General features: G+C 31.0%; 2 protein-coding genes across 5 annotated transcripts in view; one reads left to right on the top strand and one right to left on the bottom strand.

The window, feature by feature from the left end:
- Window positions 1-237: 237 nt before the first annotated feature.
- On the top strand, window positions 238-2183 carry Tctp (translationally controlled tumor protein). Of its 2 annotated transcripts, XM_065343547.1 has the most exons (6): window positions 238-397; window positions 807-877; window positions 1107-1294; window positions 1377-1492; window positions 1570-1718; window positions 1990-2183. In XM_065343547.1, exons 1-5 carry the CDS (start codon window positions 370-372, stop codon window positions 1683-1685), a joined length of 519 nt encoding a protein of 172 aa, XP_065199619.1. In that variant the 5' UTR covers window positions 238-369; the 3' UTR covers window positions 1686-1718; window positions 1990-2183. The 2 variants fall into 2 exon arrangements, with proteins under 2 accessions (XP_065199619.1, XP_065199618.1); XM_065343546.1 differs by lacking the exon at window positions 1990-2183 and having other exon boundaries at window positions 1570-1931.
- LOC135831217 (bcl-2-related ovarian killer protein homolog B-like) overlaps window positions 1575-17786 on the bottom strand; it is a 35954-nt gene continuing 19742 nt past the window's right edge. For 2 of the 3 annotated variants that reach the window (XM_065343539.1, XM_065343540.1), the window contains exons 2-5: window positions 5185-5467; window positions 4904-5081; window positions 4521-4828; window positions 1575-2578 (exon numbers count right to left, since the gene is read on the bottom strand). In XM_065343539.1, the coding sequence (XP_065199611.1) occupies window positions 2438-2578; window positions 4521-4828; window positions 4904-5081; window positions 5185-5433 (876 nt within the window). In that variant the 5' untranslated portion in view covers window positions 5434-5467 and the 3' untranslated portion in view covers window positions 1575-2437. Of the gene's footprint in view, window positions 2579-4520; window positions 4829-4903; window positions 5082-5184; window positions 5468-9695; window positions 10373-17786 lie in introns of those variants that run through there. The other variant, XM_065343538.1, reaches the window with a different exon arrangement.

Genomic DNA, 17786 nt, shown 5'->3' with positions numbered 1-17786 from the left:
AACTTTGAGCTTTCAAAGTTTTAGAAAAATAAAGTGCAAAATACACATTTAAAAAAAATCAAAAAGTAAGCAGGAAATCAATTAAAAATTAAAAATTACTCAAATTCATAAGACGAGCAAAAAAATTGAAAATAAAAATTTTTCATAAAAAAAAATGTTCAGAGTTTTCATTAGCGCTCTCTAACGTGTATAATTGTAACTTGGTTTCAAAAACTTTCACCAGCTTGGTTTGCCATTTATCCAGGTGTTCGTAAAACGTGAATTCTATTTTGTTTTCTGGCTTTCTCGTTCTTTTCGTTTGAGAACGTTTCGTGGAGTGTGTGTTGAGTTTTATTTTAGCAAATTAATTAAAAATAATCGTCTTCCATCATGAGGATTTACAAGGATATCTTCACCGGTAAGTTGGTGATTCTAATGAATACTCATAATGTACCATAATAAGTTAATTCATAATGAAAAATCTTTCTCAACTTATGGCAGAGATTAGGCCCGCGTGCGACGTCACTATCTACATAATCATCATCACCACTTGTATGCTTTTTCCTCGTGATTTATAGCGTTTTTTGAATACTCATTCATCAGAGTTTCAATATTTCTCCCAATTTTCTGTATTAAAATTATCATGTGTGAGAACCTATTGAAAATGATAACATATTTCATGTATCGTTTTCATATTTCCAGCAGTCTTTCTTCTCAGAAGTTCATTTACCTTTGCCCTTAACATTGTACTTTGATCTTAACGCTTTTGATTATTCCGTTCTTCAAGGTATTCGCAATAGTAATGGTTAATTTATTTATGATTTCAGGAGATGAAATGTTCTCTGACACATACAAAATGAAACTAATCGATGGCGTTGTATATGAAGTATACGGCAAAGTAAGTGACGTACACGAAAAATTATGTATTCATATCGTATGTGCATGTTCTAATATCTGATATTCACTAATTGATTGAATATTGGAAGCATATCATGCTACATCAACTCACTATCGGGGTTTAGTTGTTGACTATCCGAATAAAGTGATAATCGACTGTAACCTGATGGTAGATAATTACTCGTGTTTGATTTGTAATTCTAATGAGTATCGTAATATTTGTGTTACAGCACGTAACCCGTAAACAGGGTGAAATTCAATTAGAAGGTTTCAACCCATCAGCCGAAGAAGCTGGTGAAGGTAGCGATGAAAACGTTGAATCCGGAGTTGATGTTGTATTGAATCATCGATTGGCTGAATCTTTTGCTTTTGGTGACAAAAAATCGTACACGCTTTACTTGAAAGAATACATGAAAAGGTATGTTTTGTGTCTTAGCACACCCATATTTTGTACTGTCGTTGTATGTATTACTAATCGTTGAAATGGTTTTTTGTCTTAGATTGGTAGCCAAAATGGAAGAAAACAAAAGCGATGAAGTCGACCTTTTCAAATCTAATGTCAATAAAGTAATGAAAGATATTTTGGGAAGATTTAAAGATTTACAATTTTTCACTGGTAATGTATCTCGTACTTGAATAGATAATATTAATTATTAGTAGTACAACGAATTAATGATTTTCAATTCGATACAGGTGAATCTATGGACACCGACGGCATGGTAGCTTTCTTGGAATACAGAGAAATCAATGGCGACAGTGTACCCGTATTGATGTTTTTCAAGCATGGTCTTGAAGAAGAAAAATGCTAACCCTCATGATATCGTGTTTTTGGCGCAATTTTTGTAAGATTTTTAAAAAAATACATTACGTTATAATATCTTGATAGTGAATGAGCTACATGTTGCAATCTACTCCAAAACAGCGAACTTCACGTTCACTGAACGGTTGTCACATTCGGCATTTTATATTTTCAAATACTATTTTGCAATCAGACTTTTAATGTATTCGTTATGTTGGATGTTTTATATTAATATATTTATTTTCCGAATCTACAATACTGTTTTCATTTCGTAATATTTCTCCAATTTTGATTCAATTGTCTTATATTTTTAGGTTCGAAATCATTAACTACGTAAAATATTATGATTGTTGAATATTAACGAATTACCTACCGCTGTCTGGATCTTTTTGCATTATAAAAAAAATCAGTTGGCACTCGATACATCATCAGCTTACGTATTACGATGTCAATAACGTTGCTTAATATTGTCGTTAATGGTTACGAATAAAGGTATTGATATTTTCGATTATGAATTTCTTTTTTCATCGTGAGTTTAATTTGAGTGACCATTGTTGGGTTTTGTAGATTTGTTTAGATAGATTATTCGCAACTTTCGTAGGGTGATTGGTGTTTCTTGGGTGAATTTTATGAGTTCAATTTTTCAGACTTGAATTCAGTCTCAGTTTGCGTTGAGTTGTTCGAAGAATATAAACAGCGAATTAGTAAAGAAACGAAAGTTGATGTCGAATGTATTTAAAAAGTACGCAGGTAAATTAATTATTATAAAGCGAGTTTACCGCACCATTTGAGTAATAAAACGAAAACAAATATAGCAAAAAGTACGAAACAAAAACACAATATGTATGTCTTCGCTATAGATATTTGTGGATTCTTTGGTTTATAGTAATTTTGTAATGACACCTGTGAACAGAAAAATGGAACTAAATTAGAAGCAGCGATCGCAGAATTGAAAAGAAAAATGCAGGGCTCGTACTCAACTAGTTTTTAGGTGTTTTGGTTACTAAAGTCACTTTTTTTTTAAACAAGTTTTCATTTTTTCAAAGAATTAACTCCTTTTGTACATCTTGAAAAAAAATAAAAATGCTAATAATATCAATTGCCAAAGTCTCTCTATCTTCCAAAAATGGGAGGAAAATATCAACTTTGGTCGAAATTGCCAAATAGCATCGTTTGTTGCTGAAAATTGTTGCATTTTCTCCAAAACTTCCAAAAAGCCTTGATTTTTCCTTGAAAATTACCCAACAGCCTCGTTGTTTTGCCAAAAATTCTCTTTTTTTAGTTGAAAAAATTGAAAAGACTCGCGTTTCCAACAGAGATTGCGAAAAAGGATCATTTTTTTGCCAGTAGCCTAATTGCCAAAAAGTGATGTTTACTGATAAAATTGCCAGTCTTGCTTATTGCAAAAAGTAGTCAAAAATTTTCACTTGCTCAAAAATTAACAAAAAATCACGTTTCTTTGCAAAATTTTTAAAAATGTCTTTTTTTTGGTAAAATAATCTAAAAGTCTAGTTTATTTGCCAAAAATTGCCAAGAATTCTATGTAGGTTTTTAACAATTTAAAAAGTCTCGCCTAATCACCTAGAATCATCAAAAAGTATTTTTTTTTTTTTACTCAACTCATCAACTGCATAAAAGACCTGCTCTTCGCAAAAAATATAATTTCTTTGCCAATAATCCTCCAAAAATTGGTGCTTTTTGTTGAAATTGATCAAGTCTTGAATTGTCCTTTCAATTTTACCAAAAATTCCAAAAAATCTCACTTTTTTACAAAAGTTATCCAATCTCACTTTTCTTCAGAAATTGTCCAAAATAAGGTGTAACACTTTTTTATGTAAAATAATTGTCAAATTTTTGTTTTTCGACTTAAATCTTCGCTTTTCAGCAAACTTTCTATTTTAGCCTGAAACTTACTAATGGTATCACTTTTTCACCAATAATTCCGAAAAAGTCCTGCTTCTTAGGCTGAAACTGTCAGTGTTGATTTTTCTTTAAAAATGTCAAAAATACTGGCTTTTTAAAAAAATTGTTAAAAATTGTTGTTTTTTTTTGCAAAAAAATCTAAAAATCTATGTCTCACTTTTTTCCAAAAAATTGTCTTAAAATTTCACTTTTTTGACTGAAATTTCCAAAAACAATTTTTTGCTTAAATTGTAAAAAAGTCTTGTTTTTTACCTTTTTTTTTTTTTTTTTTTTTTTTTTTTTGTTAGGAACTGCAAACATTTTCACTTTGTTGCCAAAAATAAAAAAGAAAAATTGCTCGCTTTTTTTTAATCAAAAGTTCTCAAAATAGATCAACTACTTAAGTAAAAACCAGAACATTTCAATTTGTAATGTTCATTTTTTTTGTTTTTTTTCGTGCTGTTTTTCACATTAAAATGTTTAGCTCACGTTTTGTAATTTTTTGTTCATGTACTTTATTTTATGGGTCGTTTTTTTTTTTTGCAAAACAATCCAAAAATCCATGTCTCACTTTTTTCCACAAAATTGTCTTAAAATTTCACTTTTTTGACTGAAATTTCCAAAAACAATTTTTTGCTTAAATTGTAAAGATCTCGTTTTTTACCTATTTTTTTTTGTTAGGAACTGCAAAAATTTGTACTTCGTTGCCAAAAATGAAAAGAAAAATTGCTCGCTTTTTTTTAATCAAAAGTTCTCAAAATAGATCAACTGAAAACCAGAACATTTCAATTTGTAATGTTCATTTTTTTGTTTTTTTTTCGTGATGTTTTTCACATTAAAATGTTTACCTCTCGTTTTGTTTCGAGCTTTTTTAGTTACCAGAGTTAGGTACTTTATTGTGGAAAAAATTCGAGCACGAGCCCCGAAAATGATTAAAATTTACCCATCCGCCATTATCGTTAATCCAAGATGCCAATTCATCTTCAATTATTTCTCCGAAGGTTTCTATGATATGTGGAATGAATTCTATATGGTTCTGTCTAACGCAATCGGTCGCTAGACCTCCGGCGACTGCGAAAAACGAAATAATCTTTGCCCAAGATATATCAGGACGAAATAAAGATCGAGCTACGCTGATCAATATCTTTCTCGCTGACTTCTCGGTGATAATTATTCCTCCGGCACACGCACCGTTGGCTTGTTTCGCTACACCTGTGTATAACTTCGGGTGCATTCTTTCTAATTCTTGTCCTGGAGCAAAATATCATCGATTAGATTACCTACATTCGCGATGTGAATATTGGCAAACTTCTACGATACACCTACCAATAGTTAATAGTTCGGGGAAGACTTCGCGAATAATCATTCCTTCGGGTAAACTGGCCGCACTTCTGAGCCTCTGCAATCCGCATTTTTTGGTAAATAATCCTGATCGTTTGAGCCTACATCTGATATACTGTCCACATAATGTTTTACCATGTCTAACGATCTCTTGCGTAGGAACCTATTAAGTATAAAACAAACACGACGTGTTTATAAATTCAATTCTTTACCTCTTTTTTTTTTTCTTATTACTCGAACCTAAAACTTGCTGATTTACCGATCACCTGCGTATTCCTCCAACCAATGGTGGTTGACAGCTTCCTGGTAACCGCATCTCCAACATTACTGAATCGTCTCCTGTTCAAGAAAAACTGTTGCAGGTTGTTACCGCTGTTGATATCTTGGAAAGTTCTCGATTGCAGGATATTCGAATGGAACGAAGCGGGAAAACTGAACTTGCGTTGGCGTCCTTGGTACGGAGACGAACCGTAGGCTGGATTATCGGAGCACATGACAGCTCCTTCTGCAGACATTCGTCGTACATCCGAATTATAACATGCTACGATTCTGTAATGAGAAAAAAATTTCCTTTTGATTACCCATTGCTCGAAACTCTTATCGTTATGATCGTCTTTCGTATTTGATTTCATGACGAAAAGTATCTACAACTACTGGTGCTTTACTATACGCTAACACGTTTCGGTGATGGAGTTCTCTAGTCTTATAATTGTCGAAAGAAAAACACATTTGTCGGTAATGAACGCGCATCATTAAGAGCACGAAAATATAACTACCGTAGAATTATCCTACTCATCGTCGTCGTTCTGTTACCCAGCTGTGTAATATGTCACCTGGTTAAGAAATTGTTGCTCGCGACTCTCGACATGTAATACCTACATACGAAGTACCTACGAAAAATTCACCGTGATTTTCCATTATCTATCGGAAATCAACGCCGAATGGGTAATTTTAGGCAATTCGTTTGGTCGTTATTTACTTAGCGAGGTAGTCATTATGTTAGATTATCGGAAACATGATGGAAAATATTTTCCCATAATATTCAACTAGGAAAGGAATTTTTTTTAGAAATATTGGGTACCTATATTAGCCTTGCTTACATTATTTTAGACTACGAAGTGGATAAATTGGTACCTTCCTAATTCCTACGTGCAAGCTATTTATTAATTCGATAAAGAAGAGTTATGTTTTCTTTTTCCTAATTTTGTTTTTATTTGTTCAGTACACGTAGGTTTATGATATAGATTTCTACGACGAATTGGCAAAAAATAATAAGGTAGGTACCTACATGTACTATAATTTGCAAAATGTACGTTACCTATACCTATTTGTGGCTGTTCCTTTATTTCATGTTCATTTCATTTTCCAAGTATCTATGTAGGTTTGTATTTTTAATTTACTGATACATCTTGGCATTTTTGATAGGAGAAAACTTTCTCAAAATAATTCAAAAATCGTCACTGGTTTCGTTTCCTACCTACTTTAAAATGCCAACAACAAAAAAGTTCTGAGAACTCCTACAATCATTAATTTTTGTTGACTTGTATTTTCAATTTTCCTATCATAATTGTCTAGATTACTGAAAGGACGTTTACCAATTTCTTGATTCCTCCCCTGAATAAATTGCCCTCAAAAATCTTATTTCAAACTGTGAAGAATCTAACAATTTTAGTAACCGAACAAACCTTTTGTCTATTTCTGTATTTTTGAACAAATAGTAGGATTTAATATTTTAGGCAAATTATCACAAAAAAGGTCATCCTCAGATTTTGGCAAAAAAAAAAAGACTGTCTGACAAATTTGACAAAAAACAGTTTTTAGGCTTTGTACAACCACTTTGACCAAAAATTGGTCATTTTTTTTACAATTTTCACAAGTAAGTGGGTTTTAAATTGGTACTTATTTTGATTAAAAAAAACAGATTTTTTTATGTATTTTACAATGTCAGAAAAATCAGATTTTCTGGCGACAAAAAGCAAGACTTTCTAGAAATTTTGACCAAAAAAAGTTGTTTTCTGCATTTTTAGCAAAAAATGAGACTTTTTTTTGGAACTTTTATTTTAGATTTTTTGACAAAAAAAAAACAAAACTCTAAAAATGTTTTAAAACGATTTTTTTCTGTTTTTTTTTTTTTTTGTCTTAATTGTTGAGAAACAAGATTTTCTTTGGTAATTTTCTTTTTAAAAAAGTTCATTTTTTTCACAATTTTGACAATAAATTGGTCTATTTTATAGGTTTAGCATAAAAGTAGAAGAAAAAGGTAGATTTTCTGGAAGTGGAAATTACGACCAAAAAGTAATGTTTTTCTGGAACAGGCATTTTCTGCATTTTTACACACAAAACATGGATCTTTTTCATTTACAGTTTTTACGAAAAGTAGGATTTTGTTGCAAATTTCGACAACCAAAAGTAATTTTTTTTTGTATTTTGACAAAAATTTAGATTTTTGTTGCAAACTATTTCTGGAAGTTTTGACCGAAAAAAAGGTTTTTCCTGCAATTTGACAAACACGTAGCCTTCTGACAATTTTGACAAACAGCGAGGATTTTTTTGGCAATATTGACAATCAATTGAGTCATGTTTAATAGGTTTTGGTCGTTTTCAGTGATTTTGATACTTTTTGGAGAATTTTTAGGTCATGTTAATGCGTTTCAAAAACTTTATTGCACATTTTGGAATAATTTTACTAGAATTTTATATTTTTTTGGTTATTTTTAGTTTTTTTATTACTATTTTTGGTGTTTTTACGACATATTTTCTAATGTTTTTGCCACTTTCTCAAGTTTTTTGACAAATATTGCAATTTTATCCCTTTTTGGTAACTGGTAATTTTCGACGATTTTAATGTTTTTAGGAATGCTTTTACATCATTTTAGCGCGTTTTCAACACTTTTTCGTGAATTTTGGAAAATTGTTACGGAAATTTCATACTTTTTTGGTAACTTTTAGTGACTCTATCGTTTTTTTGTGTGTTTTTACATTTTACATCATTTTAACAGGTTTTAGAAACTTTTTCATACGTACCTACTTTTATATTCTAGAGAAAAACTAATTTCGGTGGTTTTCTGTGATTGCGTTTGTTCATTTTTTTTAGTGTTTTTGGTATCATTTTAAAAGTATTTTAAACACCTTTTCTTCCATATTAAACGTAAATATTGCTAAAATTAATTAGTTTGGCGCAATTTTTAAAGATTTTAATAAATTAGTATCTATTACATTATTTTAGCACGTTTTTAATACATTCTAACGAATTTTTGCTAAATTTTACTGAAATTTCAAATTTTTTAGGTGATTTTAAGCAAGCTTATTACATTTTTGGGTGTATTTTTACTAGTTTTCGACACTACTTCATGGATTTTAAAAAATTTTAACGGTAGTTCATCATTTTTTTGGTAATTTTTAGTCATTTTGGTGTTTTTTTTGAGGGGGGGGGGGAGAAATTACATCTTTTTGAAATATTTTCAACAATTTTTTTTTTTTTTGGCAGTTCTGACAAACATTTCATCAGTTTTTAGTAATTTTCAGTCATTTTATTTAAGTGTTTTTACTCCGTTTTGACTCGTTTTTATCATTTTTTCGTGCATTTTGGGCACCTTTCCACCTTTCATTAAAATGTCAAATTTTTGGTTATTTTAAGTGATTTCGATGCTTTTATTGAGCATTTTTGCATCATTTTGATGCGTTTTGAATACTTTTGTCTCGTGCATTTTTCGAGAATCTTATATAAAATTTCAAAATGATTTTTAGGTACCTACCTACAAATGCAATTTTGACAGTTTAGACATCATTTTAACATGTTATTAACTCGCAAAAGATTTTGAAAATGTTAAATTCGAGAAGTAAAATAAAATGACATTATTTTTCACGATAAAAATCTAAGTAGGTAGGTAATCAAAATTATCAAAGACTTAGGTATCCAATAGAAGAGGGAGCAAAATTTATTAGGTGTTTTCAGGATGGAAGGTTCTTCGATTTTTATCAGGGCATCAATTTTTGCTAAATAGGTACTACAAATATGTCATTTTACCCAATTTTTGAAAAAAAAGAATCCACCAACTTGATACTTATTAATTATTTGACTTTTTTTTTTTTTTTTTTTTTTTTTAATTCAAGGTCTTCTTAAAACTTGATTCACTTTGTGCTCGCCTTTCTCATCCTCAATGATCTGCTCTTACAATAATTCTTAATAGATGATAAAAAATCAAACAAACAAAAGAGGTCTATGTTACCAAGCAGGTCCATTATTCATGGGACCTTATCTACCTACCTGGCTACGTGTTTTTTTTGGTCATGTGTTAGGTAATGTTAAATCCGCCTCTGACTTTTGCTACCCTTTAAAATTTTTTCTCATGTTTGTGATGGTATTTATAGAATTAGCGAAACATTTTATATTCTACGAAACCGATAAGCATGTTCACTCGTATATTACATGAACAGGTAGGTAATTATAGGGTTAGGTAATTCTTGATAATAATTGAAATTTAATTACTTGTCATATACCTACGCATAGATCATGATTCAACTATAAGGATACCTCGTTAGTAATTGATTTAATATTATCATGCGATTCAGACATTTCTGTAGGTATATACGTCAAATGAAAAACCTCCGTTACATCTGGTTATTTTTATTTTTTCAGTTTTCGAATCAAGCAAAAGAAGGAACCAAACTAATTGAGCAGTTCAACAGTTTCCAGCATCAAGTAATCAAGTTTTTCGTCTTAAAAACATAAATATTTACCTCCTCGTTGTTATACGAAAATTATGAAAAATATTACCTGTATTTTATGAATTCCATAATATAGCCGAGTCTATAAATTGTCTACAGAAGAAAAAATTTTCAACGTTGCACTACAATCGCGCAGCTTACACTATGGAAATTTGAACGGCGGTAGGAGAATACGTTCGCGCAAAATGTCGGTATTTAGGAATAATAAAAAAAATAAAAGTCAACATAATAAATAATAGACTATACGAATCAAACAGATGTTTCTCGTAGTTGGATTTCATACACGTAAAAACATTCGCTTGTTTTCGCACAATACGTTCGCTATGTATTCTATCGCATATCGAAGTTATTTCATTTACGATGATCAAAAATCGCTCGCACGATTACGATAATTATTTCAGTAAACGAACTATACGTACACGTAGAGATCGCGCGCGAGCTCCGGTATATTATCGAATGCTATCTAATTGGCACCAGCTATGCAAAAAAAAGCATCAATAAGCTTTGAACTTTTCTGAAATTACGCGCCACAAATGAACCTTCTTTTGTACGTTAATTAACTTTCGGTCGGTATGACGAAAAGAGAAAGAATTTTGACAATTGACAACCGATACGGATTTCGGATTCGATACCGCACACGCGGATGAAAACAACGAAGAAGAAAATTTGAGAATTTACGCGAACCCCCCGTGTCTTGTCCTTGGTACGAAACGAATGGTACTGATAAAAGTGATGCAAATCACTGACAGCTAGCGTTTGATTAATGAGCTTTAAACGTCGTCGCGCCGCTTAAGATTAAAATAACCATTAAAAGTATTTAATTACGCTATTGTTACTTTTTAATAGTTTCATTAACGGCGTACGATTTTCATAAATTAAAACTATGCATAGACTGATATTGGGATTTATTTTAGAACTTTGTCTAGCGTCAAGTAGGTACCTGACGCGGGTAGGACTTCGGTTTCTCCGAGACTGATTCGGTGTTTTCAACGAACGCTACCTTTAAACGTGCTACCTGTTAATTGGAGATAATTTTTTTTTAAATAATTTAGAGCTGAATGTACGAACGCGTTGTTTTGGATAGGTATTTTTTTTTAGTCTTGTTTGTTTCGATATTGAAAAGGTTTCGGTTCGAAGTGTTCGTCGTAATATCGTTCTTCGAGTGATTTTTAGAATGGTGTTGAATGTGTTGCCGAACTTGCAGCCTGAAGATGGGAAGATAATGTGCTGAATGGGGTACCATATTAATTTTAAGATCACATTTTGTTTTGCATAGTTTTTGGTGTGACAGTGTAAAGTAGGGAAATGCCTAGATGGCCATGAAGTGGACAGTGGACACTTTGGTGTTTAACTGGAAAAAGTAAGAGTCAAGTATGGATTTTGATAAGTTTGATAATTTGCAAGGAAAGGTTTAAAACCTACAAATTTTCGAGCAATGTTTATATTTTATACCGGCAATATTAAATTCTGAGCTAAAAAATTTCAAAAATTTTTGTCATTTTTTAAAAGAATGTTTGTTAAGAAAGGTGAAATGTAAGGTATCCAACTGACAGAAAAAATTTTGAACCGGATGAAGCTAAATCAAAGGTGCATGCAAAAATTCATCATCAGTCAAAATTTCAGGGTTAAAGTGATTTTTTTGGTAAATTTTTAAAAAACCTATCTGGGCCAAAAATTTTTTAAACAAATTAGAATTTTGTCAAGTCGATCTAGAAAGCTGAAATTTGGTATGTATCCCATTTTTGACTCTTCAAATCGAATGAAAACCGGTATCAAACGTTTTGAGCAGTTCTGGAGCCTCCAGCAAAGGAGGCGATGCGAAATAAGACCATTTTTTGAGCACATAGACAGTTCTCGACTCGACCACTCTTAAAATGTTGCAATAAATGTCCCAAATACGAATCCTTGATTAGTTAACTCAAAATTGCCACTTTTTGGGCTCCAGGGGCTCCCAAAGTTGAAAGTTGTGAATAAAAAAATAATTTTAGGAACCACTGAGTATTATTTTCAAAAACTTTTTTACAGTAAAATATCTGTTTGAACCCGATAAACGTTATGCGGGATGATTTTCCTATTTTCGACTCTCAAGGGCAGAAATGGGGGGGGGGGGGTTAATTTTTCGTAAATTTTTGGAACCCCTTTGAACCCCGCTAAAAAGCTTTTTACAGTTCATTAATATCTAAAAGACCCCCATCCTACCAAATTTGAGCGCAATAAAATTTTTCGCTGATATTCGAAAATCAAATTTTCCAATTTTTCGTAATTTCGACATTTTGGGAACCCCTGGAAAACTAGAAACCTGCGATTTGCGCCAAACATAATGTTTTGAGGTATATATTCGATTATCTAAATGAAAAAGTTTAATTAAGCTCCCTGTATATTCGTAATTTTGAACATTTTTTTTAGAGCCCCCCCCCCACTTTGGGCACCCCTAAAAAAATTGTTTAACTGTTTATGCATATTTTTTCAAATAAATTGAAGAATTTACATTTGAAACATACTAGCAAGTGCTCGATAATTTTTCATTTGATTTTTCTTGCAACTTTCATACTTGATTGAGCTTTTTTGTGCCAAATTCTGAGAGTTTACTCTTCGAAAAAAGAAAAACGTTAAAATCAGGTTTTTACAATTTCAACGAAGTAAAATCTCAGAATTTGACACAAAAAGCTCAATTATATGAAAGTTTAGGGTTTCTCCAGCAATTTCAAATCGCTCCAGAAGGCGCTGTAATCAACTTTGGCAGTTGAAAATTTAATCCTGCCATAAGTTTGACTTTTCAAATTAATTATGATGAATGCACAATAATTGAAAATTTCAAATTTTAAACAAAATTCCAAAATAGTAAATTCTTGCATCAAATTACTCAAAACTTCTTCGTCTTTTCCTTGAAGTAAACCTCTCAAAATGAATTGGCACCATTTTCCAGCCGATCTGGATTCTCCAGAAAAAGTTGGCTTTTCTCCGGAAATTTAAAATCACTCACAATACTACCCTGAAAACGACACGATAAGTTTGTAATTCCATACCCTCGACGTTCCTTTTTTTGATCCTGTAAAAATGTCCCCTTGAGTCTGCTATGATTGTGGTGGTAAGTCGACTTCGTGAGGTAGAAGAATTTTTGAGAACATTGTTGCAAAATTGACGATATTTATCGGATTTTTTTAAATTTTGAAAATTTTCAACTTTTCCAGCTCGTTACATCGGATTTGCAATTTACCGGTCCTAATCGATTCGAGATATCCAACTTATTTATTTGAATTGAATTTTCAGCTATTGAAGTTCATCACAACACCTTCTGGAGCGTTTTGAAATTCCTGGAGGCTCCAAATTTGCTGGAAAGTGGTGCCAATAGATTCGAAGAAAGGTCGATTTCAGAGAATAGACAAAGTTTTGAGTAATTAGTTTCAAAAATTGATGATTTTTGAAAAATTTTCAAAATCTGGGATTTTGCTGTAATTAAACTTATATAAAAAAATACACTTTTTAACATTTCAGCTCGAATTTGCGATTCATTGGTCCTAATCGTTCTGGAATATCGAACTTATGATAGAATTAAATTTCTAGCTGCCAAAAAGTTGATTACAACCCCTTCCAGAGTGATTTAAAATTGCTGGAGAAAAGACAACTTTTGCTGGAGGCTCTAGATCGGCTGGAAGATGGTGCCAATCTATTCAAGATGTAGACTTTGAAGGATAGACGAAGTTTTGACTAATTTTATGCAAAAATGACAATTTTGAAATTTCCAACTTTCAGCTTTCTAGGTCAATTTGGTGATATTTTGTTTTATATTTTGAAGATGACCACTTTTGGGTACTTTTGAGTGGTTATTTTTGGATTTTAGCAATTTTAAAAGAGCCTCTTTTTGGCAAAAACTGAAATTTCTAAAAAAAAAAGAATTTGCTCACAAATTTGAATTATTTTTCAAAAATAAGATGTTCAAAAGATGAGAAATCTGTCTACATACATTCGATTGATATGATTTCGAAGCCCAGATTTGTTTTAAAAAAAAACTCGAGGTGATCTTACTTGGGCTGTGTTACCTATCCCTATGCTTCACATCGATTATTTAATATTTGTCTATTTGTATACCTACATTGCTCGTGAGTTCATTTAACGCGAAACGTGAAAATTGCCCATTTTTAAAATAAAAGCAAAAGAGATCTACGAAAAACAAATTTTGTAAAAGTTTCACATTTTGAATAGGTATATTTACGTATTTTTAAGTAATTTTTTCGATTTAAAAAATTGATAATAACGTAGGACAGTTCACTAAACCATAACTAGTTTAACTTGGGAGTTCATGTTTTCGTGAATTGCTGTCAAAACAATCAAAATAGCATTATAATTTTAACAAAAACAAAAAAAAATTTCAAAGTGGAACTTTTTAGAATTGTACATAAGTAATAAATGCATCCATGGGCTCGTGTAGGTATAAGTATAATATACGTAGGTATAATTGATACTTTTAATAGAGTTGTTGCTCTGTTGATTTAATTAATTTAGGTGCAAACATCATATCAATTTTTTAATTACAATCAACCGGTTCGTGGAATGCTTTTCGGCAATAAGATACGTCAGTGCGTGAATCGGACATAAGTTTAATATCACTATTAATATGTACCTAGTATTGCTATATTCACGCACATAATAATAATTCTAGTCGCTATGCCATGCCAGATGATCAAATGATCAGATATCCTACGCGGAACAACGAACAACGGCGACTTCTTTCTAAATTAAGAACGTGTAATAAGCTGTTACCAAAGGTGTAATTATTCCAAGTATGATCGCTGTTAGAAATACCTTTTAAAGAATGAATAGCACCTCCTATCAGGTATATACCTTATACCTACATACTACTTACATACTATAAAAGTAGCATTGGCAAATCAAATCAGCCGCTCGGTAATAAAATTTAACTGATTTAGAAGCTTTTTTCGTTCCTTTTTAATATTCAGGTTATCAGGCTGAAATTTTATGGCTAACTGGTTATACCTAAGTACATATAAGAGATGCCTACATATGTTTATATCTTGTTAGCAAGGTGATTGTTAAAGTACCGAAATAATCACTTGCTTTCTATTTATAATTCGAGACATTTTAATTTTTTTTTTTTTTTTTTTTTTTTTTGGTTATGTGTATCTTGTCGAGTTACGCATACTTACTTATAGGTAGTGATAAATACTGACATTATAAATTTCAACAATTCGAGATTTATTTGGATATACGAGGTGTTTACTTTTCAACAGTAGGTGTGTTTTCGCGTTCTTTGATGTTTTTGTTTTTCAATAGAAGTGTACTTGTGTAGTAGATAGATATTATTAATATTTGTACGATTGGGATGCTGACGACATAAACTAAAGAAGATATAAACCACACTATTTTCTGTATAAATTATAAGTTTTCTTTTTCTTCCTATACCAAGATTTTCATTTCCTAGATTTAAATGTTTATGATCTTACGATTGAAATTTATTTTCTCAGATTTTCTGCATTATTGGCTCTTGAAACAAGAAATAATAAATTTTTACATACGCATTTGTGCTAAAAAAAAAAAAAAAAAAAAAAACGAGACGAGTTGGCGGCTTATAAGAAGAGAGGGGAAAAGGAAAAGATTGAAACGTTTTCCCATGGAATTTAAAAATTTTAAAGAGTAAAATTTGTCCAAAACTTTTTTCGTAAAATAGAAAATCTTTTTTTTTTTAATATCAAAATAAAGAAACTTGAAAAATTAAGATCTTGAAGAATACTATTTAATAGATCATTAACCAAAATTGAGATCTTGAAGAATAGGTACCTATTATTCGATGGATCATATCAACTAATACATGAGTACACTATGAAAATATTTCTACTTACGCCAGTGATCTTTGCTCGGTTGCTCCCCCCCCCCGGTAGAAAAAAAACTTCCTTGACAAATAAAAAAGCAACGTGGATTTTCAAACATTACGATTTATTTTTGAATCATAAGCAGCCAAAAATTCGTTCCCAAAAATTTTGAAGACACTTAAACAAATTGAGAAAAAGTAAACGTAGGTACTGTGATGACTTAATTACCCTTTTTAATTAATTACGCACTTGGTATCAATTTACTTTAATTTATAAAAGCACAAACTTATTTATATAAAAAGTTACATTAAAGCACAAAAGATTAGCTTAGGTGTTTTACATGTAGGAAGACTGACTGAATGAACCAATATTTCGATAGTATTTATACGGAACTTTTAGGTGCCAGGGTGGTCAAGTAGCCTGGACAATAAGTAATCGGAGCTGATACATAAGTTGCAAGTTATTGAAAAGCTGGGTTATAGGATAATCTACTTGAAGCGCCATATCTATGTTTTACTGGAGTTGGCCTTGTGTAAAGGCAGGAGCGGATTGCTGATAGTTTAGCCAGTTTATAGTTCAGTCAGCTTATGGCTTAGTCAGTTTATGGATTGGGTGGTTTATAGTTTAGGCAGTTTATATATTTTCGTCATTACAATTTTTCCATGCTTCCAGAGAAAAGTGACCTCACTTTTCAGCTTCAGTTTTCGAGAGTTGCACCTAAGCTGTACATACAGACTCAAAATACCTCGTATTAGTAGATGAATAATAAATAATTTAGGCTATGATTAATTAATAAATGATTTATTGATAAAATATCAAAGGTAGGAAAAAAATTTACAGAAAGTAGGTATTGGATAATACAAACTTAAGAATATGAGTAAAAAAAATATCAAGAGTCTTAAAGATTGATAAAATGAAGAATAAATTGAGTAAGTAAGTATACTTGAAATTGAAAAAGAAAGTTAAAAAAATATAGAGTAAGTATCTAAAAATAAAGAAATACTTAATGCTGAGTATATTTAATCTTAAAAATTTAAGAATAAAGTAAATGAGATTAACTTAAAATTTTAAAAAAAAAGGTAAAAAAAATTGATCAGGTATTTTTATGCTTTTTTGATTAAAATTTTGATTAAAAGTGAGAAACACAATAAGATTAAAAATGTAAGAATACTTAACCAAGTGGAAAATATAAATTCACTTAGGTAAATGCTATTAACTACTGACGTTTTTTCTTTGGGAAAAAAAAAATGTGCAGCTCATCTCATTCTTCTTTTTTAAGGAAGATATTTTCAATGCGCGCCTAGAAAATAAATGAGATGGATAGGGTTATTTATTTCAAAGCTACCTGCTTTAATTTTTCGTTTTTTGATTTTTCCTCTCTACATATTTTGCCAATCTACGGACATGTACAATTTCTCTTTTGGTTTTCTTTTTTGTTTCATACTCAATTTCATAGTTAAGGGGAGAGTATTTATTTAAAATTTTCACAGGGCCTGTGTACATTGGAATAAATTTCCCTTTATGGGGGTTTTGTAATAAGGCAATTTCTCCTGGTTCAAAATTTACTTCTTTATGGGTTTTGTCATAATTTCGTTTGTTGATTTGTTGATTTTTGTAAATTAATTTTGGAACTTCTTTTCTAATTTTGGCAAGTTCTCTAAGTTCTTCCATTCTTCCTTTCCATGACATTTTATTGATTGCCAGCAGATTGTCAATGGGTAAATTTGGATGTCTTCCAAAAACTAGGAAGTATGGAGATAATTTATCAAAATTGGAAATTGGTGTAATATTATAAGTAAAAACTACAAATGGTACAAATTTTGACCAATTTGTTCTATTTTCATCAACATAATAAGCCAAGGTTTTACATAAACTTCCATTTAATTTTTCTACAAGTCCGTTTGTAGGGGCTGAATAGGTGCTTGAAAATACTAATTTAATTCCAATATTTTCACAAAATTCTTTAAATTCTTTATTATTAAAATGTTTTCCATTATCGCATGATATTTTCATAGGGCACCCATATTGGCAAATCAAGTTGTAAATAAATTGTATTACATTTGCAGCATCTGCTGCTTTTGTTGCTTTTGCAAAGGCTAATTTTGTTGCCTTGCAAGTTCCTACTAGTATGTATGAATTTTCTTCACTTTTGGGAAGAGGGCCAACAAAGTCAATTTCAATATGTGACAGTAGGTCACATTCTGGTACTTCAATTGGTTTTAATAAACCTGGTTTTGGTCCTGGTTTTCGTTTTCTAATTTGACATTCATGACAAGATTTTATGTATTTTTCCACATCTTTGATCAAGTGTG

This window comes from Planococcus citri, chromosome 1 (assembly GCF_950023065.1).
Source record: "Planococcus citri chromosome 1, ihPlaCitr1.1, whole genome shotgun sequence".
NCBI lineage: Eukaryota > Metazoa > Arthropoda > Insecta > Hemiptera > Pseudococcidae > Planococcus > Planococcus citri.
This window is presented reverse-complemented; position numbering and strand designations above follow the sequence as displayed.